Source organism: Gopherus flavomarginatus, chromosome 24, assembly GCF_025201925.1.
Source record: "Gopherus flavomarginatus isolate rGopFla2 chromosome 24, rGopFla2.mat.asm, whole genome shotgun sequence".
Lineage (NCBI taxonomy): Eukaryota > Metazoa > Chordata > Testudines > Testudinidae > Gopherus > Gopherus flavomarginatus.
The window spans coordinates 14,961,697-14,987,777 of NC_066640.1; the positions used below are offsets into that span (position 1 = coordinate 14,961,697).

Consider the following 26,081-nt stretch of genomic DNA (forward strand, 5'->3'; position numbering starts at 1 on the left):
AAAAAAGATCTGGCCTGAGTGGGTGTGAGCAAGGGGCCACCGGCCTCTGGCACATGGGGCTGGGGGTGTAAAAGTGGGTGTGTGTCTGTCTGTCTCCCGTGGTGCACCACTTTAACGTAAGGTGTGACTTAAACCAGTGTAGTTAGAACACTGCCAAAGGCCACCTGGCTGCTCTTAGTTGGCACCAGCTCAGGGATAATTTGATGATGCAGAAGTCGATCAGGAACTGGTTTGAGTTAAACCTCAATAAAGCACTCAGACCAAATCAGCCTCCACCCCAGCTCTGCCCCCTAGTTAACTAAATCAGTGCAGTGTGTGCAGCCCAGGCCTGAGTGGGATGGGCAGCCACACGCAGCACGGCCCGGCTAGCTACACATCCCTCAGCTCTGGGCCTGGGCCCTGCCGGACGTGACTGATCACGCTGCAGCCTGGCTGGCGCTCCTGATCCAGCTCCTTTCCCAGGGGAGGTGTGACAAGGAGCTGCAGTGAATGCCCAGCACTGGCGCAGGCCCAAACGAAGAGGTGCCGGGCTCAGGCCTGAGATGCCCTGGCGGAGCTGCATGAAGGGAGCTGTGTGTGCTTGAGGGGCAGCAGCAGAGCTCAGGGCAGGTGAGCAGGAGGCTGGAGGTCAGGCCTGAGGTGTAGTGGGGACACCAGCTCCCCTGCACCCCTTCTCCTGGCGTGGGGCAGCCCTGCACACACCCCAGCCTCATGTCCCTCCTGGTTCTCCCAGTAATGAGGATTTAAACCAAGCTCTCCCATCTGGGGTCCAAGTGACCAAGGCTTTACACATGGCTGTCAGGGTCTCTGCAGATGCAACCCCTCCCTTCTGGCTGAGACGCCACTGCCCTCCTCCCAGGGCTGCTCCCTGAGCCCTGCCTCTCCAGGCTGCCCACAAAGAAAGCAAAAAGCCTTCCCTGCCACAGCCCCCCCACATCCCCTGAGGCCTCGCCGCTGGGCGCAGGCTGCTGGCCTGGAGCCCAGGTCACTCCCTCACTGGGCTGCCCCCACCCAGGGGTCTCCGGCTACATGAGGTGCCTTCCTCTGCTCCACCCAAAGGGCACATCTTCCCCAGGGCCTGGCTGGATCGCATGACTCACCGGTCACACGACTAGCTGTGACTCATCTCCCCTATGACAAGGGGCCTTGGCAGAGCGAGGGGAGCCCAGGGCTGGAATGCGGGGGGGGGGGGGGGGGGAGGTTTGCCTGCAGGTCAGGACTGAGTTTGTGGAGGAACTGGCACAGCCTGGCCCACCTTGTCTTTTGCTCTGGCCCAGCATCTGACTAGCTGGCTGGGGCATGGGGCAAGTGCCCCTTGCCCGCTCCCAGGCACGCCAGGCAGTAGGGCTGTGGGGTGCCCAGCACAGTGCTCATGGGAAGGTCCGTGGGAGACAGTAGCCAGTGGCCAGAGTGACCCAGGGGCTTGGGTACGAAAGGGGACGCTCTCACCATTCAGCCTGGCCCTCCAGCCTGGGCTGGCAGCAGCATCTGCGGGATCTCACTGAGCAAAGGAGACAGCGACAGGACTCTGAGCTCCCGCTTGCCTTTTATTGAGCCACAAAGAAGTGCAGCCGCCTCGATCAGCGAGGACAAGACCCCACCACAGAACGTTACCTGCCTTCCTAACGCCACAGTTCTTTGCTTCATTCTTAAAACAAACTGACTGGAAAGAGGTCACAGCCCGTCGTAAAAACACTTTGCTGCACTGGGGGGGCCTTTCCTAAGCACCCAGAGGATTTAGGAGCGCAGCACACCCCCCCCCCCCACAACCACCCTGGTACTTGGAAGATCCCTCCCCAACTCTGCAGGTTTGGCTCTGTCTGTACTCAAAGGGCCCTTGTCTAGGCTGCACGCTGACCCTGCCCGACGGGCTTGAGGGCACCCCCCGGCACTGAACTGGATGCTAGGGGAAAGCTTGTCAAGGGGGATCAGCCTCCAAAGCTCCTGATGCTCTCAGTGGGGGGTTCTCCATTGCACTAAGCACGGGAGTGGGTTCCCCATTGTTCCCACTGGGAGCTGCTGGCTGTGGAGCCCTTTTGCAAACCTGCCCCTGTGCTGGGACAGCCCAGCATCAAGCTGCTCCTCCGCTGCAAAGGCCGCTGCCCACCTGGCAGAGAGGGCCCTGGACATGTCTCTTGCAGGGCTGCCAGGGCCAGGGTTTGCTGGGGAGAGGATCCCGCCATGGAGCGAGACCCCGACGTGAGCAAGAGCCCCGCAGTGCAGCCCAGTGCTCCGCCCAGCTGGGCCCCTGCAGTGCTTCCCGCCTCCTCCGGCCATTCCCATGGGGAGACCCATCACTCGGCTTCTTCCGAATCGTACTTGAGGTCCTGGAGAATTTCGCTGATTGCCTCAATGGTTTTAATTAGCCTAGGAGAGCGGATGGAAACTATAAATAAAGGCCATATGGAGCGTATTATCTGGGCCGCCTCGCGTTCCCGGCGCTGTTTATGAAACACTCGGCCGGGGAGAGGCTGATCGGCACCAAAGCCATGCGGCAGTGCTAAACAATCCGGAGGGCCTACAAACAAGAGAGCTTTTGAAGGCACCATCTGGGTCTCCTTCAGCCCTGGTTAAGGGGAGGGGGCTGAGGGGTTGGGGAAGGCGCTTTCATCCCCCCCAACCCCCTTCCTCCAGCCCCAGCCTTGAAGAAAGGCGATGATAAAGGAGCTGCCAGGGCCTGGCGCAGCACATGCCAAGTCCAGCCTGCTCCACCGCCCCCTTGGAGGATCCCACCCCGAAGCTCACACTCCCCCCACTCCTCCCGGCCGGTCACGTCCGTCGCCCCCCAGCCTGGAGGGTCCGAGATGCAAAACACTACACAAATAAACAGCCGGTGCAACTTCCCCACTGCTCCTTCCCAGCCCTCACCGCCGGTCGAGCCACACGCTCAGCTGGAGCCGTGCCTGCCTGGCTTCATGGGGGGGCTCCCGCTGGCCCCTATGCCAGGGGGCGATGCCCCCTCCCTACCATAGGGCTCAAAGGTGTGCGGCATTCAGAGTGCCGTGGGCGGCAATGGGGTGGTACTGCTGCGCCCAGCTCCCCGGGGTACCTACTTGTATTTCAGCTCTTGCACCTCCTGCTGGTGGGCCGGCACGCTGGGCTGGTCCTGCGCGTTCTGCCTGGCAAGCTGCAGCTGGGCCGTCTGCAAGGGGGAGGGCAGGCGGAGTCGAGGGAGGAGACACCAACCCCACCCACAGAGCGACACAGAGTACCTGGCACCTCGGGGCCCAGCCCCTACCCCAGGCTGCTGCACACAATAACACCAAAGCCACATGGCTCCAGGGCGGCTCAGGGTCAGAGTGACCCCACCTCACCCCAGCCCCCACCCCTCGATTCCTTGTACCGAATGCCCCCCAAGCACAGGAGAGGGATGGGAGCAGAGGCTCACGCCAAATGCTCCGCTGCCCAATTGAGCAGAGGCTGCGGCTGGGGCAATGTGACCCTGTGGCTGGGCCTCGGGGCTATGAGCAGCAATGCCACTGACCAACCGCGTAGCCATGGGGAGATGACTGCCTCCCTCACTTCATCTGTTCAACCTGGCAGCTCTCTGGGGCAGGGTCTGGAGCTGTGCAGTGCCCCGCACGATCGGGCCCTGATCTCGGCTGGGGCCTCACACACAACACTAGCCCAGCAGCCCGGGAGTGCAAGCTCCTGCCCTTTCGCGGCTGGGGGGTGCTGTATGAGATGAGTTTGCTAGGGCTCAGACCAGCCCCTAGGAAGCAGCGTCCACACTACAACCCCACCCCACAGCGGGCACCAGCAGGCCCCCTTGCCTGATGTGGCTCTGAAGACTGGATGGGTCATGGGGGAGGAGGGGCCCTACAGGGTGGGGGCGGGGATCCTACGCTGGCACTGCACCTGCTCTGTGAGTAAATCAAGACCCCAGCCCAAGGGGAGAAGACAGGGGCCTCTCACCAGCTCTAGCTTCTCTTTCTCCTTCTGCTGGACCCTGGACAGGTGCTGGGCGAGCTCCGGCCGCCCATGCTCCGTCTGGAGCTGCTCCTTGAGCTGCAGGATCTCCCAGGAGATGCCGCTGAAGGCCAGTGTGATCTCATGGACCAGCTGCCGGTAGCGGAGGAAGTCGTAGTGCGGCCCGCTGCTCAGATACGCCCGGTGGCCCCTGCGAGCCGGACAAAGCAACCGGTCACCTGACATGAATGAGCCCCCCCGAGAGCACCCCGGACTGGGCCTTGGGAGACCTGGGTTCAAATCCCAGCTTTGACACTGACTCTGTGTGGGCCACTGGGCCTCAGCCATTCAACGGGGTAATGATGCTCCCTGGGGCAGGGACAGTCTCTCCCTGGCTCTCTGTGCAGCACCTGGCACAATGGAGGCTTGCCAGTGGGTTTTACAGTAATAACTTCCAGGCGCAGCAAATTGCAGGCAGGGACTCGTAGCCCCAAAGCCTTTGCTCTCAGCTCGGTGCCGCAGAGAGGCGCACGGCCCCCCTCCCTACCCTCTGCATGACCCCTGCAGTCAGCAGCTCAGGTATTTTCCTCTTCAGCCTTTCCACGATATTATTGAATTAGCAGCTAGTACCTCCGCTGGCTGCCAGTGCTCAGGAAGGGCTCATTACTGAGGATTATTACCAGGCCCAACAGCTTAACCTTCGCTGGCCTGGCTCGGGGCTGGTTTGTTTGTTAAAATCCAGGGCCTGGATCCGGACAAGTAAATCATCTCCCAGCTGCCGCTGAAATGGGCTACAGGTGTCTGGAGTGCTGGGTCCCCCTAGCCAGCCGGTGTTCACCCCAGCACGGGGGCCAGGCCCAGGCATTGGGCAGCAAGCGGCAGCTGCTGCTTCCTGGGGTCCTTTGCCAGCCAGGTGGGGAGGCCCAAACATTAGAGACTGGGCACCACGCACAGGAGCAAGGGAGGAATGGCCCCGGGGCCAGCATGTGCCTCAGCCGGAGCCATGGGGTTTAAGGTCAGTGGGGCAGAGGACGGCCCAGTTTTCCCCTCCTGTCTCATTCCCCACCAGGAATCCCTCCAATGCCCCTGGGACACAGGTGAGAGGGGAAGAAGGCTGCAGCGGGAAGCATCAGAAACTCAGTCTGGGGCGCCCCACAGGCAGAGGGGCCAGCATAGGGCCTCCAGGTGGAGTGACATCCCCCCACACGTGTGCCTGGGAATAACGGGAGCGGCCAGGGTGGGCCAGCAGCAGGAAGAATCTGCCTGAAAGTCTCTGTTTGGCAGGAGTTAGCCTCCCTTGTTTTGGGGCTGGAAGGAGAAGTCACTGCAGGGTGCTGCCTCCCACCCCGAGCCGGGCTGGGGCTGCATCATCTGCCAGGGCAGTCTGCACCCGAACACACACTGCACGCGGGCTGAGACCCTGGAGCCCCACCCAGCCCCGGCACACCGGTGTCTCCAACGGGGCTGAGCCTGCCCTTACACACCAGGATGCGGATCCCGCTAAGAGCGACTGGGGCAGAGGACAGGATGGGATCTGGCACATGAGGGAGCCAGGGCCGGAGCCCACAGCCGCCAGGGATTCCCTGGCCCTGGGGTCACTTACTCCTCAAAGAGCCGATAGGCTTCCACCCGCTCCCCCTGCAGGGTGTAAAAGCGGCGCAGCAGCAGCTTCACGGCGTCGTCCGTCTGCCAGCAGGAGAGAGAAAGGGACAGCGTGAGACTCAGGGTGTCCGCCAGCCCTGGGGAAACAGGCTCCCGGATGGCTCTGAACCAGCGAGACAGGCCCTGCTGCATCCCCCCTGAACTAGCCCCTCCACCCCTCGACCAGCCCCAGGAGGGCGCTGCATAGTGATGGGGCACCTCCTCCTCCCCCCCTGCAGGGCTCCCCACCCAGGGACTGCGACACTAACCCCAGCCACAATGTCACAGCTGCCTGCCACTGCCGACCTGGGGCCACACGGGAACCAGTGCCTAGAGGGAAAAGACCCCGTGCCCCATTCCCAGCCCCCCGAGCCAGTCAGTCTCCCGCCCTGGGATGGATCAGAGCCACGCCACATAAAGAGAAAGGCCCCGTGTCCCGTTTCCCTGCCTGAGCCAGCCAGTTCCCTGCCCTGGAGCTGGATGGGAAAGGCCTCGTGTCCTATTCCACAACCCCCAAGCCAGCCAGTCCCCCGGAATGAGCCCAGATTGGAGCTGGTGACAGGCTCTCCCCCCTGTGGAGTTAGGGGTTCCTAACTCTGTGACCATCCAGTCGCCCCAAAACAGGGACAAGCTGGAACCCAGGGCTGTAGCAAGGAATGTCTCAATATCCCATTCCCTGACCCAGCAGGTCCCCATCATGGGGCCCATTGCATCTCCCCACCGAGGGATGGGCTGGAGCCAGGGCCATGGAGATGAAAGCACCCCAGGGCTCCCCCAGTACCAGGGACCATCTTGTCCCCTCTAACCTATGGCTGGATTTGAACCAGTGACCAACATGTGGCTGTGGCTACCCCCTGCATGCACTCCCACTTCCCCACCACTCCAGCCCACCATTCTCAGATGCCACACCTGAGGCACAGGGGCGGGGGGTGCAGGGGGCTGCAGCTGCTCCTCAGAGGGAGGCCGGGGTGGGGAGCCCGGTGAGGAGTGCATGGCCTCAGAGCTGGCTGTTCTGGGGCCAGAGTCCTTGCTGCCGCAGCTGCGAGATCCGGTTTCTCTCGCTCTCCAGAAGAAGGTTCCACGGGCTCCCAGAAGCCTCTTTCCATGGGCCTGTTCTGAGCTGCGGAGCAGCCGCGGGGCCTGAGTGCGTGCGTGGAGCCTCCCCGGATCTCTCTCCGTGCTGGGGTCTAGTGCACGGCAAGGCCTCCAGCCCCCGACACAACAGCTGTGTTTTCTAATTTGGCAGCTCCAGAGGCTCTTTCCTGTTGGCAAAGCCCCCGGCCGGCCTCTCCGGTTCCAAACCCCATCGCCTTTGAGCGACTCCTTGGCCCTCAGCACCAAGCCAGGAGGCTCTGCTCCAGCCTCGCCCAGGACTCCCACGAGCTCCGCCCAGCCACCTGTGAGCACCCAGGGCTCGGCAGCCCCTCGCCAGGTGATGGAGGTTTCACACCATCTCACCCAGCACCGCGGGAGCCCCCCCGCTGTCTGCAGCCAGCGCCGCGACCTCGCGACCTTCCGAGCGGGTTGTGTGCTTGACAAGTCTCCAAAGCACAATTCCAGCACTTTCTGAGCCAGGGCTTAGCAAAGCGCCTTCCGCTCCCTAACGCCTCTGCTTCCAAATGGGGCGAGGCCTGGGGGAGGCAGAGAGTGAGCGGAAGGGAGTGCTGTCTTAGCAACATGCTGGCCGGCTGGCGTTTTTAGTTGCGGTATCCCACCCAGTTAAAAGGGACCGTAAATTCCAACCTAACGATCCTCCATGCACTGCTACTGCCCACGAGGAGCTCAAACCACACCCAGTGTGCCATTTCCCAAGCACTACGGGGCATTAGAGGGCGCACACCTGAAAGGGTGGCAGCAGGCACTGGCCATGGCATCCTCCTGGGATCACCAGACTGGAGCAGTGCAGCAGCCTATCTAGGTCAGATTCCTCTCCCCACCAGGGCCAGCCCCAGCAACGTCAGCAGGCAGAGACAGGATGACCTGATCCCTCCTGACCCCGCTGGTCATAGGTTGGCTTGTGCCCTGTAGCATAAGGGTTTGTTTTCTAATAGTTACTATTCTAGCGCTAGCTATTCATGGTCTCGACTCACATGGAGATTACTCCTGGGGGAATTCTCCGTTACTGTGCATGTGCAGAATTCATGGTCCCCACAGATTTCTTTGCTTCCCCAGAGAAAAATGACTTCTGACAGGGAAGCAAAGGTAAGCTGCAAGAGCAGTCACGCATCCCCCCTGAGCAGCGTAGGCAGGCTGCTCTGGGTGCTCAGAGTAACCAGTAGAAACGTAAATCACCGTTGGGGCAAGGTGGCTGGGCGGTCATGCGTGTGAGAGAGGCACACTCTGTCCATCTCAGTGCTCACTCCCTACTGCAGCAGGCTCGGTGAGGAGGGGAAGGGCTTTGGGATGTTTCTGAAGAGGTAAGTGTGGGGCAGGCATTGTGCCTCTGGCAAAGCAGAATGTAGCAGCCTGCCTGTTTAGTGAATTGTTCCCGTTATTAGTGAATTTCCCCAGGAGTATAAAACAGGTGTAAAAATGTTAAGGCTCCTTTACATGGCCAGAGTGATTGTAAAGGTCACAGTATGACCTTAGAAAGTATTATGGCACTTTAGTGATTAGAACTAGTCTAAATTTTTGGACTGAAAAAGTTTCCTATCAAAATGGGCTCCATGAACTGTTTGCTACTGACCTTCCTGGAGACCGTCAGTAGCCAGTATAAATTGTGAGCTTGGAGTCCCCAGCCCTTGCCTGGTCTTCAGTAGCCTGTGATGTATCACTGAGCATATGGCTGCATATATTTTCTGACTAATAACTACAAGTAAAGGGTCAATATTAGCTAGGTTACTATTAGACAGAGGGGGGTTGGGGATTTCCTCCAGTGCCCCCCTACTCCCATTCTCCATCCATTGTACTATAGTTTAAGGTCATGCTCCAATAAGTCCGTTAGTCTATAAGGTGCCACAGGATTCTTCACTGCTTTTACAGAGCCAGACTAACACGGCTACTCCCCTGACAGTTTAAATAAATTATCTGTTAATAATTGCATTATTTTAACAAATAAAATATGCAGAATTTTAAAACATTGTGTGCAGAATTTTAATGTTTCGGCACAGAACTCCCGCAGGAGTAGGAGAGGAGCACAGATCTAGTTATCCACATTCAAGCCTAAGCCCTTTTCTCACTCCTGCTAAACTCTTGGTCTCAGTGTGATGTTGTGGCAGGGAGTCCCACAGGGACCCTGCACATGTGAGGAAAGGATTTCCTGTTTTATCCCTCGCAGGAGCACCGGCAGCCTTTTTGGCGCTCCAGGTGGTGGAAGGTCTCGCCCCCAAAATGGCGCTGATGACCGCAGCGGCCGAACATCCAGCCACCGCAGTCACTACCCCCCAAATGTTAGCGCCCTAAGTGACCGCCTAGGTCGCCTAATGGGTTGCGCCGGCCCTGGTCCCTCGTCTCAAGTTTATTTCAAGGAGGGCTGCTAGGGGAAACTGAGCTTCCACCCGGGATTTTGCAGCTTTGAGTTGCAGTCACAGAGATGCCAGCTCTGCTCTTGCCCTGCTGAGACCATGAATTATGAGGGAAAAACATGTTTGTTTGCTCATTTTTTAAGAATCTTATTTTTGTATTTACTCCCTTTGAAACATTATTCCTGGGCTATTCCTGCTGTAAATGAACCAGTGGAAGGGTAAAGGGTTAAGCCAGGTCGGCTCAGTAAAGAGCCATTGTCACAACAGACCCGACTCATGGCAAATGGTGGCAGAAGAATGAAGACAGGCCAGGTGGGCCAGACACATCCTGCAGCTTTTGACTCAACACAGGGCCACTTCTATTGGTAGGTCCCCTTAACTGGGCTGGCATTCCTGAGCCTTCTGCTGGGGGCAAACTGGGGGGCGGAGGGGGGAGCCTCAGCCAAAGTTAGGAACCCAGGAAGGGAGAGAAAGGCCTCAGTACAGACCAAGGGTCCTCGCCCCGAAGAGTGGGAAGGGGCCCAGCCCGGGGCAGGCTGAGGAGCTGGTGTAGACGGGTTTCCACACCTGATAGCGCCTGGCTTGGTTCACCTCAGTCACTTCCCCTCTGCTCCCCCCGGCTGCTTTTCACAGCGGGGCTTCCCCGGCTCCAGTCCCAGCCCCCCTCCTATTACACCCCCACCACCCTGCGTGTGTGCAGCCCCCAGCCCAGACCCACAAACCCGGGGTGGGATGGGGCAGTCTCAGCCCCGGAGCGCGCCAAGGCAAAGGCGAGCCCGGAGTCCGGGGGGGGGGGGCAGGCTGCGACCCCGGCCCCGCGAAGGGGCAGAAACCAGCCCCCCCCGCTCGCCCCGGGCTCCGACCTACCAGGGGAATTTGCAACCTCCTCCTTGTGCACGACCAGGAAGCGCCCCCCCCCCGGGGAAAGCGGCTCCGGCCCCCCCAGGAATGCGGTTCCGGCCCCCCCGGGGAATGCGGCTCGGCCTGGCCAGGCTCGGGCCGCCTCCCCCCCCGGGGAATGGGGTTCTGCCCCCCCCAGGAATGCGGTTCCGGCCCCCCCGGGGAATGCAGCTCGGCCTGGCCAGGCTCGGCAGGGCCCCCCTCCGGGGAATGCGGCTCCGGGCCCCCCGGGGAATGCGGCTCGGCAGGGCCCCCCCCCGGGGAATGCGGCTCGGCCTGACCAGGCTCGGCAGGGCCCCCCCCCGGGGAATGCGGCTCGGCAGGGCCCCCCCCCGGGGAATGCGGCTCGGCCTGGCCAGGCTCGGCAGGGCCCCCCCCCCGGGGAATACGGCTCGGCAGGGCCCCCCCCGGAAAACGTGCCCGGCCTGGCCAGGCTCTGCCCGCAGGGAAAGCGCTCGGCCCGGCAGCCCCCCCGCGAAAGCCGCGCTCACCATTGCAGGAGACTCAGCCAGGCCCCAGGCTCCCCCCGGCCAGGCGCCGCCGCCGCGGAGGCGGGCAGGGAGGGGCCTGCAGGCTCCAGGCCGGGGCCGGGGCGGGGAGCCCGGCCGGGGTGCAGCCCGGTAACTACCCCCCGCGAGCAGGGTCCGGGGGCCCCCCAGCACTGGGCTCGCTGGGGCCCAGGGCGCTGAAGCCGAAGCCTGAGCAATGCAGCTTCCCCCAGGGTGGCAGGTTTGTATCATTTCTGGGGGTGCCCGGAGCGGGGGCAGCACGCAGGGACACCTCCCTCCCCGGGGCCATAGGGAGCGAGGCTGGGCAGGAAGCCGCCTGAGCCCCGCTGCTGCCGGCGGTGGCTGGGTGCCCCCAGGCCCTTTTAAAGCGCCCGCGGGCAGCAGGTGGAACCAGGAGACGCTCCATGTGGGGTGCGCAGGCAGGGGCGGCTCTAGACATTTCGCTGCCCCAAGCACAGCAGCATGCGGTGGGGGGCACTCTGCCGGTCGCCGGACCCACAGCTCCAGGGGGCATCCCGCAGGCCTGCCTGCAGAGGGTCCACACAACGGGCCCTCCGCCTGCACGAGGTCCACCAGAGCTGTGGGACCCGCGACCAGCAGAGCACCCCCCGCACGCACGCACTTGGTGTGCTGGGGCCTGGAGCTGCCCCTGTGGGCAGGGGCCACAGGCAGGGCCGGGGCAGAGACCCAGCTCTGAACATTGGTGGAACCAAGCCCTGAATATTCCTGGAGCCTGGGCACCATGGGCCCATACAACTCTCCACTCCTGGCTTCACTGGAGCCCCTGGGACAATTGCCCTACTTGCTGTCCCCCCCATGCCAGCCCAGGGCTTTCCTAGGCAGTTGTTGACACAGAGGTGGGCCGTGGAGTTTTTATAGCAGGGGAAGGAGGAACAGAAAGAAAAAGGTTGAAAACCTCTGAGCTAGATCAGTATTTATAGTGCTGTCCCACCTGGCCATGCAGAGCAGGAACAGAACAAGGCTGTCCCCATGCCACAGAACTCACACTCACAGTTAATTAGCTCTCACAGAGAGCATGGGGGGTCAGGATCATCCCCATGTTACGAGGGGACTCAGCCGAGAGACACCAACAGCAGACCCAGGACTAGGTGTCCCATTTCCTAACCCCATCTTGTTCCTGAGCCCACACTGCCATTCCCAGTCACCCGAACCAGGGGCAGCCTCCTGCAGTGGAGCTTTGATGCAGATTTTGCTGGGCTAAAGCTCACACAAGCTGATGTTGGAGGCCAGTATGAAAGGTCCCAGAGCCGAGGTAAAATATTTCCTCACTTAGAACAAAGTGTGTACACGGACTCTTTTGGGTTCTGGAACTGGAGACTCACTCAGCTCCATGACCCCCATCTTCTGAACTAGGAACTGAAATACCATTTCCCTCAGAGCTGTACTGTGCACTAGCTGGGTTCAAATCCTGACCTAGGTGACAGGTGGCCATGAAGTGGGGGGCTCTCATGGTGCTTCTTCTCATCTACAAGATCCTAGGCCAGGCATGAGGTATGTTGGCAGAGCTAAACTGGGAACCTTCCACCTCCATTTCATTCCAGAAAACACCCTTCATCAAATAAATTTGTTAGTCTCTAAGGTGCCAAAAGTATTCCCTTCATCTCTGTGTTTTGAGTAAAAGCCCCATGTTAGAACACAATGGGCTAGTAAACCCCCATTCCTTGCAAGGGCAGCTGATTTAGGGTTAAGCTCAAATCAAACTCCAGCCACTAGACAGGCACTAGTACATCTGAGCAGGAGCTTGTGCTGAATTGAAGCAAACAATTCCCCAAATAGATTGTCCAGGCTTTCAGCTCACTAGGATGGCACCAAGCACTGATCTGTCACTTTGCTATGTAGTTTGCCTTTTCAGTGTGGCACCAGGATCTGTGCATTCCAAGGGGCAGTCGCTTAGACCACAACAGAAGAGGCTAACTCTCCTGCCCCCTCTTACCTGTCAGTGAGTTATTTTGGTAGGAGGAAAGGCATTTCCCCTCTTCCCAACTGACATGGTCCTTTCTGGGTGGAGCTGAGGAACAAGCTGTCTTCCCAGTGCTGCCCCCATAGTACTGTAGCTGCTGGGCTTTTATTCCAACCACTGGGGTCTGGAATCTCCCAGGGTTCACCCTCCCCCAGCCACCAGAACAGGTTTTGGTGTAATCCTGATTACGCCATCCTAAAGTGGCAAACTAGCCACAGAAATCTTCAACCTATTCCTAGAGGCTATTCCCTTTAAACCAACAAGAAAATAGGTATCACCTTGAATCTGAGGTGTGCTTTTAGCAAATGATATAGTTCATGGACTTAGCTACTGAATTCTGTTTCTACTGTACAGGAATATTGGCAGAGAAGTGTCTGAATCAAGCCCCGCATTTCATGTTGAAAAGACATGCAGTGAGAACACATTTTACAGGATATGCAGAGAAGATCATGTGCATTGTTCTGGACAGCATTAAAGTATGTCAAAGCAACTGTGCAGGTGAGAGGGCAGAGGATAAATGACAGACGCATGGCTGAGCACTGGAAGTAGATTTATTCAACACACCCCTGCTTCACACAGGACCAAGCTACATTGCAGCAGACTGACTACCCAACTTGAATTCAACAGAGCACAGCCATGCGGGCTGAAGACAGGTAGCTCCCTCTACTTGACCTTCTTCTTGGGACGCAGATTATTGGTGTGGCCACACTTTTTCTTACGGCAGTTAACAGCACGAGGGTGCAGGCGGGCGTAGCACCTGAAACAGGCAGAAGAACAGCGGTTAATTCTTCTGGGGCTCGGGAACTCCCAAGAGGCTCTGCCTCGCATGGCAAGGTCCCAGTCAACTCCCCTGTAAACACTACTAGCATACGTACTAGAGGCAGCAAGTACAGAGGAAGAATATGCAGCTGAAGAGAATGAGGGAAGTTTAAGTTATATAGGAAGGACAAATGTAAGTTTGTTCTAGCCTCCTGGGTTCGTGATGCAAAGGGATTTTAATGAACAGCTACCAGTGCAGTAGAGAATGCGACACCCACCAATCTGATGGAATAATGGCATCTCCTCTTTCCCACGCAGAATGGGCAAGGTGACCCATCACAGGCCCTTCCCAGCCCCAGTGACTGAAGATGACCTATCCAGAACAGGAGCCTCTCTAGGAGGTTAGGAGATTAACTCCTTTTACCTGTATCCAAGTTGCCAGGATACTGCTGTAGTTTCCCAATGCAGTCAGCTACTCAGCCCAGCTCCTCCTCAGGCTCTTTAGGCCAGGAGAGAGCAGTCTGACAGATTCTATTACCAATGGCCTCCTAGCCCACTGATCACCTGATGATACCCACTACATGTCAGAGCACAAATTAGGATGTACGGATGCTGCTCAAAGCTGTTCACTCTTGGAGGGCAGCGGCTACACTCCCTCCAGAGGCTGTAACGCTGAGTCTATTGCATAAGACACATACTTGCGGCAGATCATTTTGTCACAGTTGTACTTCTGTGCAAGCTGGCGAAGGGAAGGCTCAATGATGCCTCCACGCAAACGCAGCACCAAGTGCAGAGTGGATTCTGAAAGTAGAAATACCGAGTTAGCAGCATTCCAGAGCTGGCACAGAGACTGTCTGCAGAGGGCTGAGCACAATGGGACTCCAGGTTTCAAGTGCTACTGCCACAGAAAGAAGTGACTACTTCAGTTCTGGTGGTTTCAGTCTCAACCCCAAATTAACTCAATTCCCACTGCAGAACCAGACTGTCATGGCTCTCCCAACCTTCCCTCCTGGCAGTATCCGAAAGGCAAATGGGACAAGCTCTCCAGTTCTTTAGACACCTGGGCCCCCCTTATTGTTCCTAAGGCACCATACAGGTGTCACAGCCTAAACCCCATAAACCCAGGTCATCTATGGATAGTGGTGAACACCACAAAGCCAGTTTTTTCAAAGCCATTTCTAAGAGTCCATATGCTATAGACACACAAGACAACAGCATCTTACATGAAACCTCAAATTCAGATTTCAAAGCCAGAAGGGCCCCTTGTGATCTCGAACTTTGTATACACCACAGGCCAGACAATTTCACCAGGTAGTTACTGCATCAAGACCACAACTTCCAGTTGAGATGAGGCACATTGTAAAGCGACTTACAAATCGTGGTTTAAAGACTTGCACATGGTGTAGAATCCACATCACTAGATTTGCTCCAATGGTTAATTACACTCCACTAAAAAATGTGCACCTCATTTCTAGTCTGAATTTATCTATCCTCATTGGATCTTGTTATGCCTTTGTCTAGAGCCCACTGCTATCAAATTTAGTCCCCAGGTGGGTACTTCTATCACCCTGAGATAATCTAACCTTTGTAAGTTATATAGACTGAGCTGGTTTAGTCACAGGCTTTCCAAGACAATGCCTTGTTCTTGTAGCTTTTTTCTGAAGAGTTTCCAGTCTGTGTTCACACCAGAACTGGACACAGTATCCCAATAACCATCTAACACACACTTGTTATTGTCACACCACTCCTCACTACACTTCTAGTCATTATTGCCCTACTTACAGAGTCAAGGAAGACATTTGCTCTTAGTTCCCTCATTGTATCAAACTAATTCTACAAGTTATCCACTGTGACCCTGAAATCCTTTTCTGAGACATGAACACACTTCAATATTCCCCAGTGCTTGTAGAAGACACCATGCGATAGCTCTTTCTGCCTGCAGAAGCTGAGTTTCCTCTAGTGGTTCTTTAAGCTACTGTTTAGCAACCATGCTTGAGGCCAAGTCTAATACAGTGGTAATATGCTGTCAAACAATACCTTTTTGGATGTTGTAGTCCGAGAGGGTACGCCCATCCTCCAGCTGCTTCCCAGCAAAGATCAGACGCTGTTGGTCAGGAGGGATTCCTACAAGACATCCATGCATGGAATATTGAATTGCTTTTGTCATCACATTGAGATTATTTGAAGAGCAAACCATGACCCATGGGGCACTATACTACAGGGAGGCAGCAGACCTGATGGGAGTGATCTGCTGTAGCACAGCAGCATAGCATAAGGAGGTCTTGATTAGCACTACTGGGGTGGTGGCACTTGTGTCAACTCCACAACATTTTTATGCAAAACCTTCTCACTAAAAAAAATGCAGATTCAGGTCAATCAAAACAATTCACAAAGTCTGCCACTTCCTAAACGAAGAGGAAAAACATTTCAGTTTTGTTTTGGAATTTCCTCAAAAGTTAAACAAAATGTTTTGGTTGACAAAAGTTCACCAAAAGTTCCAAAACATGATTTGGGTCAAACTAAACTTTTGTTTTTAAATTTGCTGCGGAACCAAATAGAGGAGATGGGTGATGCAGTATCTTTTATTGGATCAACAGAAGTTGCCTCATCCATCTTGCCCCTCTAACATCTTGGGACCATCATGGCTAGAATTGCATTCTGAACCACATGGGCACTTAGTTGCACAGCCCTATGTGCAGCAATGCTGTGTGGGTGTTTAACTGCTACCATGTCTTAGCAGTTGCATTTTAGGGGTAGGTAAACAGCATTCATCTGATCCCACTTCTCAGGAGTGCAGAGCCCAAGAGCTCAGACAGAAGGTATGTCAGGGACTATTCTTTATAAAGCTGTAAAAAGGTCACAGGCCACGATTTTGTCACAGAAACTGCAACTTCCAACACTGATGACAACACCACTGACTGAAATGTGGCCCAGCCGTCCCCACATCTGTGACCTGGTGCACAGCAGGGGAGCTGAGGTAGACAAAGGACAGGATCAAGACAGATGAGACTCAGCACGGCCAGGCCCCCCCGCGGTCTCTGAGCAGGGGCCAGCCCCCCATACTAGATAAAGGGGGTGTGTCCAGACCCCACTGGAGGGTCAAGCTGCCAAGGAGCGATTAAGGCCCCAAGGGCAGTGCAGGGGACAAGCACTGACCGCCCCAGATTTACCCACTGTGGCCCCCACCCTCGAGTCCTTCCGCCCCTTACCCTCCTTGTCCTGGATCTTGGCCTTGACATTCTCGATGGTGTCGCTGGGCTCCACCTCCAAGGTGATGGTTTTGCCCGTCAGAGTTTTCACGAAGATCTGCATCTTGGCGCACGCGTGACCCCTGCAAGAGCCAACAGCCGCTCAGCGCCAGCCGCAGCCCGCGTGGCGAGTCCGGCCCGCAGCCCTGCCCCCCCCGCCGCCGCCGCCGCCGCCGCCGGTCCCCCCCCGCCGGGCTAAGCGGCCACCCTGCGGTGGGTCCGGGCCGCCGCCCTGCCCCCTCCCCGCCGCCGCCGGTCCCCCCCCCGCCGGGCTAAGCGGCCACCCTGCGGGGGGTCCGGCCCGCCGCCCTGGCCCCCGGGCCCCACGCCGCTCACCCCGCCGCCTCGCTGGAGAGAAGTGAAAGGGCCTTCCCCGGAACCGGAAACAGCCCAGCGCACGCGGCCTTTACGTCAGACGCCCCACGCACGCAGTATTATAGTAGTGCCCCGCCCACTTCATCTCTTGCGTCATAACCAGCGCTCCGACCCCGGTCAAGCTCCGCACCAATCAGCTCGCGGGCAGGAGAGTCCCTCCGGGGGCGGAGTCAGGGCGGGGCTGGGGGCGGGGCTGGGGGGGTCGCGGGCAGGGGTCAGGCCCGAGTACCTGTGCGCCCACGTGTCTCCCCCCCCCTCCTCAATCCTGCACCCAGGGGCGCCCAGGAGACAGCTGAGCCGCGGGAAGGGGGACAGACTCCCCGAGACGGGAGGTGCAGACCAGTCAGCTGAGAGAACGAGCCAAGAATGGGGCATTCAGTGTGCAAACACCTAGACCCGAGTAAGATGTTAAGTAACAGCAGGGATTTGTCGAGAACAAATCGTGTCAAACCAAACTGAGAGCTCTATTTCACAGGGTACCAAGCCTTGTTGATGGGGGGAAGTGGTGGATGTGCTGAATCTTGACTTTAGTAAAGCTTTTGGTACTGTCTAGCATGACCATCTCATAAACAAACTAGGGAAATACAACCTGGATGGAGCTACTATAAGGTGGGTGCAAGAATGATTGGAAAACATTCCCAGAGAGTAATCATCAGTGTATCACAATCATGCTGGAAGGGCATAACGAGTGGGGTCCTGCAGGGATCAGTTCTGGGTCCAGTCCTGTTCAATATCTTCATCAGTGATTTAGATAATGACATAGAGAGCACACTTACACAGTTTGCAGATGATACCAAGCTGAGAGGGGTTGCAAGTGCTTTGGAGGATCAGATCATTTTGAATTATAATCCTGACCAACTGGAGAAATGGTCTGAAGTAAATAGGATTAAATTCAATAAGGACAAAATACAGAAGGAAGATATATATATATATATATATATATATACACACATACACACACACACACAGGGAACATGAAACAATGGGTGTAACCCCAACTATACATACAATATGATGGGGGCTAATTTAGCTACAGTGAGTCAGGAAAAAGATCTTGGAGTCATCATGGATAGTTCTCTGAAGATGTCCATGCAGTGTGCAGCGGCAGTCAAAAAAGCAAACAGGATGTTAGGAATCATTAAAAAAGGGATAGAGAAAAAGACTGAGAATATATTATTGCCCTTATATAAATCCATGGTACGCCCGCATCTCGAATACTGTGTACAGATGTGGTCTCCTCACCTCAAAAAAGATATTCTAGCACTAGAAAAGGTTCAGAAAAGGGCAACTAAAATGATTAGGGGTTTGGAGAGGGTCCCATATGAGGAAAGATTAAAGAAGTTAGGCCTCTTCAGCTTGGAAAAGAGGAGACTAAGGGGGGATATGACAGAGGTATATAAAATCATGAGTGATGTAGAGAAAGTGGATAAGGAAAAGTTATTTACTTATTCCCATAATACAAGAACTAGGGGTCACCAAATGAAATTAATAGGTAGCAGGTTTAAAACAAATAAAAGGAAGTTCTTCCTCATGCAGCGCACAGTCAACTGGTGGAACTCCTTACCTGAGGAAGTTGTGAAGGCTAGGACTATAACAGTGTTTAAAACAGAACTGGATAAATTCATGGTGGTGAAGTCCATAAATGGCTATTAGCCAGGATGGGTAAGGAATAGTGTCCCTAGCCTCTGTTCGTCAGAGGATGGAGATGGATGACAGGAGAGAGATCATTTGATCATTGCCTGTTAGGTTCACTCCCTCTGGGGCACCTGGCATTGGCCACTGTCGGTAGACAGATTCTGGGCTAGATGGACCTTTGGTCTGACCCGGTATGGCCGTTCTTATGTTTTCATGTTCCCTGTGTATATCTATCTATCTATCTATCTTCTGTATTTTCCACTACATGCATACAATGAAGTGAGCTGTAGGCCATGAAAGCTTATGCTACAATAAATTTGTTAGTCTCCAAGGTGCCACAAGTACTCCTATTCTTTTCACAAGCTAAATATGAGCCAACAGTGTAACGCTGTTGCAAAAAAAGCAAACAATTCTAAAATATATTAGCAGGAGTGTTGTAAGCAAGACACGAGAAATAATACTTTTGCTCTACTTTGCACTGATTAGGCCTCAACTGGAGTATTGTGTCCAGTTCTGGGTGCCACACTTCAGGAAAGATGTGGACAAATTGGAGAGTCCAGAGAAAAGCAATAAAAATGATTAAAGGTCTAAAAAACATGACCTATGACGGAAGATTGAAAAAACTGCGTTTGTTTAGTCTGGAGAAGAGAAGCCTGAGAGGGGACATGATAACAGTTTTCAAGTATGTAAAAGATTGTTACAAGGAAGAGGGAGGTAAATTGTTCTTATTAACCTCTGAGGACAGGAGAAGAAGCAATGGGCTTAAATTGCAGCAAGGGAGGTTTAGGTTGGACATTAGAAAAAACTTCCTGTCAGGGTGGTTAAGCACTGGAATAAATTGCCTAGGGAGGTTGTGAAATGTCCATCATTGAGGATTTATAAGAGCAGGTTAGACAAACACCTGTCAGAGATGGTCTAGGAAATACTTAATCCTAGCATGAGTGCAGGGGACTGGACTAGATGACCTCTTGAGGTCCCTTCCGGTTCTAGGATTCCGTGTGATACCCACATGCTACACACGCACATGGACAGTTCAAAATGCTTTCTCAGCATCAGGTACTGTAAAGCTGCTGCCAAAATGTAAGATGTTTTCAGAGGTAGATAAAATACCTGCAGGACTCTGCATTGTGTTTGGGGCTTAACACCAGCTGTATGTGACACACCGACCCAAGAAACAGCTTCAGTGTTTGGGGATTAACTCTCCCCACCCAACGCACCAAGCATTTGTCCAGGGCAGAATTCACAGCATGTTGGGGTTTTGTCCCACATCCATTTGTCATTGTTACTCATTCCTGGTCTGCATTGCTTCTTTCTCCCAGCATTAAACAACATTCCTTTCTCATTTAACGGAAAGCCTTTGATCACTTCTACTAACTTCTGGAAGTAACCTTCTCAGTATACATTGTTCACACGCCGGGGCAGACCCCAGCTCTACAGGAATGAATGCTTTCTCAATGTATGTAGCACCAACACTAATTCACTTTAAAAACAAAGAAGCTTTAGTTTAAAGTGTTAGTTTCCACCAACATGGCCACTTTTCTGTATCTGGCTATAAAATCCAGGGCTGAGGTTGTGAACCTTGTGCAGGATCCTCATTTGCCTAAAGCAATATATACCACTGTGCTATAGCTAATTTAGTGGTGCTATTGGCCACTGCTATTAAATATTTTGAATTGGGAGCAAAGGCAGATTCATAAAGCACTGACCTGCTTCCCTCAGTTGCTCTCAAAATCTGGCCTTTGCTTTGTCTAGTAAAGCTCACCTATTTTGCTCCTATTTTCATTTAAATTCACACTCTTAATCATGGTGTAGTGATCGCATCTCTATAATTAGGCCCACTCCTGTGTCCCTTATGTGATAGCTGTAGTGGCTGTAACTCTTTTAGCCTATCAGAGAAACCAAACGTCACCTCTAATGACCGAAAGTTAGAGCGTTCATGCACAAATTCCACCTAATAAAGAAGGAACATGAAGTGGTTTGGATGGATGTTTTATTAATGGAGTCTTTAGTGGTTATTTTCGTCTAGCATTTGTAAACATGTAATACAAAAATATTTTTTCACTATAATATTTCTGGAGATATGCTGATCACAACCACTGAGGATTAGAGGGCAACTTTCCCCTCCCTCCTAGGTTTACACACGGTTAGTTATTACCACCCTAGCTCTCAGCAATACAGTAACAGAGACATTGACAAAGTCAGGTGAAAACAGACAAGAAGCAGAGATTTCGGTACAGCGTCTTTATCACTGTTTGAAAAATGAAAGGTTTCACCCAAAGAAACTATCTGATAATTTAACATATAATGAACACTATAGAGAGCAAGGTACAGCCATAGCAGTTGTCAAACTGTTCCATTCAAAGATCTCCTTAAGCAATGTAAGTGCAGTTATGAAAGATTCCCTCATGAAAATCCGAGCTGCGGCACAGGACAGCTGAGCACTTAAGGAAAGAGGACTTCAGGTTCTTGCCACTGTGTGGGAAAAGAGGTTCTGTAGGTGCTACAGAAACCATTATCATATCTTAATTAGCTACATGGCCCTGTAATGCAGGCAGGTCTCTCAGAAGGCAGAGACGACCCCAAAAAGCAAGCTGGTGTGGCTTTGCAAGTACACGCTCCTGCGAGCCACAAGCTGAGAGATATTTGTATCATGCCGGTAAGGAGGCTATAGGCTGGGTTTGCATGCACTGTAAATTACAGAGCCTCAAGATTTCTTTGTAAAACAAAGTGAATTATTTAAGAAAAGTAAACAAAAGCAGTTCGAGTGCTCTTCTGAGACGATCTCTGTCCAGAAACTAACGATCAAAGCTGAACTTTGGGTTTACTGCTCTCCCCTGAACACACAAACAAGAACAGACGAGAATCATTTTAATCCAAACATTTTGCATGTTTGCCATATCCAGACTTGACGTTTGCATTAAGATGGCAGTTTTAATACCATGGGATGGGCCCCTCTCCACTCAGCCTTCACTTTCCCTCTCCCCACAAAAAAGTAAATGGCCAAAGAAACACAGAAATATAAATAGAGGACAGGAAGTTCTCTGGTTGCACTCAGTCCACGCAGCTGATTCAGCTGATGCCTTAGTTTTTGGTATGTGTTAGTCCAGCTCATTGGCCATTTCATCATCTGTTAGACTCTGTCCATTAACAGCCGGAGAATCATACCGGCCTTGTGATAAATCCTCAAAATCCTGACTCATGGTTGGAGAAATAATGTCAGGGCTTGTGTCACAAGACTCTGTGCTCTGCTCAGAGGTAGCAATGGTGGTCGCCGTGCTTTTTGGAAGAAGGTCAAAATCATCATCGTCTTCTAGAATTGGAGATTCATGAATATCTGAAAGGAGAGACACAATTTACCTTGGCTGTTTATTCTATCTGCATAAAGACGACAGGACTCCAGGTATCTGCCACATAAGTTGCTCCAACTACCCAGAGTAAAGAAGACATGGTACAGGTATCAGCAAGAGGAAACAGATGAGTGCACAAGGAATCCTCAAACACCACCGAAATGGATTCAGGAAGGACTCAAGAGTGCTAGAACTTACAATTTCTATTAAAAAGACTCCGGCTGCTCATTATTGTAGTAACAAAAAACCTGGCAGCTCTTCTTCTGCGATGTGCACTCAACTTGGCAGCCATTTGGAGCTTTGTACCCTACACACAGCCACCTTTCACTGGGTAACACAGAGGTGTTTACTAGAGACTCCCCACTGCAAGCTGCCAGCCCTTGGCCCAAACACACCTTTCTCTTTAGCTTCGGATGCCCTGGGACTCTAGAGTAACCAGAAGTACTGATTTATCAGAGTGGAAGGAAGCCAATATAAAGGCTGTAAGTCAGATTGAATAACAAGGAGACACTCACTGCTGAAAGCTTCTGGGTACTGTTTGGCCAGCTTCCCTTTCAGGGTCCTGTAAGGGGGCAGGAGGGAGAAGAAAAAGAGAGCTGAGTTTTAACAAAGTACATAAATATATCTACCAACCCTTTGCCCCCTCCGTTCCAACGAAAGAGCTGCCAAGTATTCAGCAGAACAAGCTTTGTTGCAGGAACCCTTTAAGCGGATTAAGATAAAACGCCCTTGCACTGCACGTTCATGCTGTCGCAGGAACAGAAATCCCAGGCCCTCCTGAGCTCTGGACCCTGCTGAACAAAGGCTAGATGTGAGGAGAGAAGTGTTACAGTCCTGACCACATCTCCTCTTGCCAGATGTTCCCCAAGGGGACATTTCCCTTCAAGCACTTTATTAAACCCCATAGCAAGCAGGGATCTTGAGGTCCCTTCCCACTCTGGAAATGGGGCACTGCTGCATTGAGATGTGTCATGCACCCCAACCAAGGAGCAGCAGCTCCAGGACCCCGATGGCTCCAGCAGCCTCCCAGTCTCTTCATGGACTGTCTGCTTGCTGCATCTCCCCACCATATGACAGGGGCACCTGCTGCTGCTCTCCATGCACTGAGAAGTAAGGGGGCCAAAACACCCCCCCACCCCAGAACTTTTAAATAAAGTAATTCACTATAAATCAACAAATACTCTACTACTTTGCAGACTCGACAGTCTCATGACTTTACCTCCACCTTAGCAAAGACAAGGCTGTCCCCAGAACTGAAATCAGAAGTTTTTAAATAATATTTAAACCTTCTCTACAGCCTTTTACCCAAGAATATCACACCCCCACAAGGATTAAGCCACATAAGGCCTCTGTGAGGTGGGTCTGCATTATCCCCATTTTGCAGAGGCATAGAGAGGTGAAGTAGCTTGATCAGTCAGACAGTCAGTGGCAGAGCTAGGACTGGAAGCCAGGAGTCCTGGCACCCAATGTACTATGGAAAGCACCACATCCCTCCTCCTCCCACATTGCTTTGTTTTGCAGAATAAAAGCAACCTATACCTTTTATTCACTCCCCTTCTGAACGTGTTTGTTAGTCACCATTCTGTTGTTTTGTGACCCTCCTGGGGTGCTCTACAGAGGTCACCGTGTCTCAGTAACCTTGTCTGGGACAGGGAAAGCAGGGCAGGGCACCCTTGGAATCCTCTCAGGGCCCTTCCTCTATCATCCAACAGGAGGCACTGTAGAGAGACGCAGCATCCCAGATCCTGAATCCAGAACCCACCTGATTCTTCGGAATATACTATCTAGATCTTTCTTCATTTCCACCAGCGTCCTAGTGTGATGCAGGAACCTCTCATTCATCTGCTGCATGCGTACATTGGATAGATTATTAAAGTTGAGCAGCATCTCATTGGTTTTCTCAAATCTATCGAGCCTACAGTGAGGAAGAAACATGGGAAATTTGTCCATGAGTTTCCTAAAAATAAAGCACACCAGGTAAGATTCTTCACAATTTTCTCAAAACATGCACAAACCCCACAAAAGTCAGAAAGAAAATGATATTCTTTTCCCCACCTTGAAAAGCTTTCAAAGTGATTAAAGCCCCAATCCTGCCTGGAAAACTCTGCATGCAAAATTCCACCCTGGGCAAAACCCTAGTGAAATCAATCAGTCTAATTGACTATTTCTCCTGACAGGAAAGTTGTCAGGAAATCTGGGGGTGGAGGGAAGAATTCAAAATAAGTGAACTGAGGAGTCTGAAGCAGCAGCAAGGAGAAGAACAGACATGAAGATCAGCTAAGATGTGCTGGATGGACACCTCTTAATATTCTTAATATTTACAGTTTGTTTAAAACAGGAAATTAATTCAGCACTAAGGATGGTGCTGACTTGACAGCACTGCAGACTAAAGGCCTCTGTTTATTCCCAGAATTGACAAAGCACCAGCAATTGAGGAAGCTTCCATTACCACAAAGCGGCTCACCCATGCCCTGGAAAGATCAGCGCTTTCTGTTTTGACCTCTCAGCTAGGGCAGCCTACAAGTGGCAAATGTAACCTTCTCTTCTGCAGCCCAGATACGTGCCCACTAGGAACTGAACGAAGACCTTGCAACTCATTTGACGAAATGGGGGGTTTTCTTGGGGTTTTCCAGTGGTTCGCATGCACATGGGGTGGGACTCAGTGTCCCCGGGCATTACTGGTTTAATGAGGTGAGGGGAGAGGGAGTTTGCTGTTACAGAGGACTGGAGAGGGACTCGGGACCCCGGACGATGGCCTGTAGGATGGAGACCCCAGAGATCGGTGACCTAGTGACCCGGAGGCCCAGCTCAGGAGACACAGCCAGTTCTAGCCAGTGGGAGGACAACGGGCTGTGAAGAGAGGACCCCGGTGACCTGACCAGCCAGTTCCAGCCAGAGGAGGGCTGAGAGGAGGGGAGACCCAGGCCTTCCTGTTTACGACCCTGTTTACCTGGAGAGAAGACAATGGACAGAGTTGGGGCTTGGGGCCGGGATATCGGAGGCCCAACTGGGAAGCAGGTGTCTGGAAAGGGGGAGCAGGCAGAGCCCACCTGGATGCAGGGGGACTGGGATATGCTGGGCTGAGGGAGGCCAGGCTTGAGGCCCTGCGAGTTTCCTGTGCTGTGTTTATCTCTCAATAAACTCTCCTGTTTTATGCTAGCTGAGAGTCGCTCTTGTCTAGAAAACAGGGTTGCATCAATCCCTTTGTGGGTGGAGGCCTGGGGGGTCCAGAGCAAAGGGACTCCCTGAGGGGGCCCATGGCGAGAGAGAGATGTGCTAAGGCTCAGAGAGGTGCAGCTCCAGGAGGTGGAGGGCCCTGACCCTGAGAGAGAGTGGACACCTGAGAAGGGCTGTCTCACTGAAAGGGGCACCCCCCATGGACTGCACGGGGCCACGAGTGGGCACGATCTGTGAGTCTGTGACACAAACAGTTAGAAGGACATTTGTATATTTATTGGACAGAACAGCAGGGTTTTTTGGCTGATAAGATTCCACATGACTCACATATTCTTCTGAGCCAAAATGATGGCATTCACGTCTTCAGAGTTCACCATACTTAGCACCCTGCTGCAAAACACACCGGAGGCTGTGGGCTCCATTTTACTACACACTGCAGCCTGCAGGAAGGGATACAGATACAGAGGCGAAGTTCATAGGGTTGCTCATAAAAATACAAAGCAGCTTCCTCCACCGGCCCTAGCAACAATTAACAACAGCAGACACCCTCAGACTGTTTTCCACAAGTCAGATCCTTGAGGCAGGAAGAGAGCAGAATCTCCACCGGACCAGCTAGGCCTTCGCTGCCACCCAGAACTGCAGCAATGAGACCAAAGCTGCTCGCTAGCCCCCGAGCCCTTCACCCTCCCCGAGAGCAAGAGCGGATCCCGCTGCAGAGATGCCCAGCCAAAGCCACCCAAGAGCTGCCCCGCCTCCCCCCGGCAGGACACTGGATCCTTCAGCGATGTGTCCGCCTAGGAAGGGCTCCTGCCTGGCTAGGGACCCTTCCAGCCCCGCGGGTGGGGACACCCCGGCTCCCAAGCCCTGCAGCCCCGTCCCGAGGGGCCTCAGCTGCCCCCCCGAACGCAGGCCCCGCGGGACGGTGACGCCCCCCGCAGGGAACCCCCCTCAGCGCCCCGCCCCTGCCGGAGTGCGAGGTCTCGTGACCCCCAGGCCCCGCCCCACGGCCGCCGCGGCCCCCTTGGCCGGGAACCCCCCGACTCCCCAGCCGGAGGCCGCGCACCTGGACGGGCCGCCGCCTTCACATAACGGACGCGGCGCCCCGGCCAGGGGGCTCCGTGGGGCAGCGGGACCGG

At 54.0% G+C, this 26,081-nt stretch overlaps 3 protein-coding genes across 3 annotated transcripts; all 3 read right to left on the bottom strand.

The window, feature by feature from the left end:
- Window positions 1-1,529: 1,529 nt before the first annotated feature.
- Window positions 1,530-11,483, bottom strand: REX1BD (required for excision 1-B domain containing). Its single transcript, XM_050934515.1, has 6 exons — window positions 11,453-11,483; window positions 10,406-10,584; window positions 5,513-5,595; window positions 3,916-4,120; window positions 3,054-3,142; window positions 1,530-2,367 (listed from the first exon to the last, which is right to left on the bottom strand). The coding sequence occupies exons 1-6, from the start codon at window positions 11,481-11,483 to the stop codon at window positions 2,295-2,297; spliced, it is 660 nt and encodes a 219-aa protein (XP_050790472.1). The 3' UTR covers window positions 1,530-2,294.
- Window positions 11,484-12,937: 1,454 nt separating this feature from the next.
- Window positions 12,938-16,528, bottom strand: UBA52 (ubiquitin A-52 residue ribosomal protein fusion product 1). Its single transcript, XM_050934406.1, has 4 exons — window positions 16,373-16,528; window positions 15,201-15,287; window positions 13,862-13,964; window positions 12,938-13,161 (listed from the first exon to the last, which is right to left on the bottom strand). The coding sequence occupies exons 1-4, from the start codon at window positions 16,473-16,475 to the stop codon at window positions 13,068-13,070; spliced, it is 387 nt and encodes a 128-aa protein (XP_050790363.1). The 5' UTR covers window positions 16,476-16,528; the 3' UTR covers window positions 12,938-13,067.
- A 3,866-nt stretch (window positions 16,529-20,394) lies between these two features.
- Window positions 20,395-26,081, bottom strand: KXD1 (KxDL motif containing 1). The gene is made up of 5 exons (XM_050934405.1): window positions 26,009-26,081; window positions 25,273-25,385; window positions 23,531-23,683; window positions 22,284-22,330; window positions 20,395-21,755 (listed from the first exon to the last, which is right to left on the bottom strand). The coding sequence occupies exons 2-5, from the start codon at window positions 25,365-25,367 to the stop codon at window positions 21,520-21,522; spliced, it is 531 nt and encodes a 176-aa protein (XP_050790362.1). The 5' UTR covers window positions 25,368-25,385; window positions 26,009-26,081; the 3' UTR covers window positions 20,395-21,519.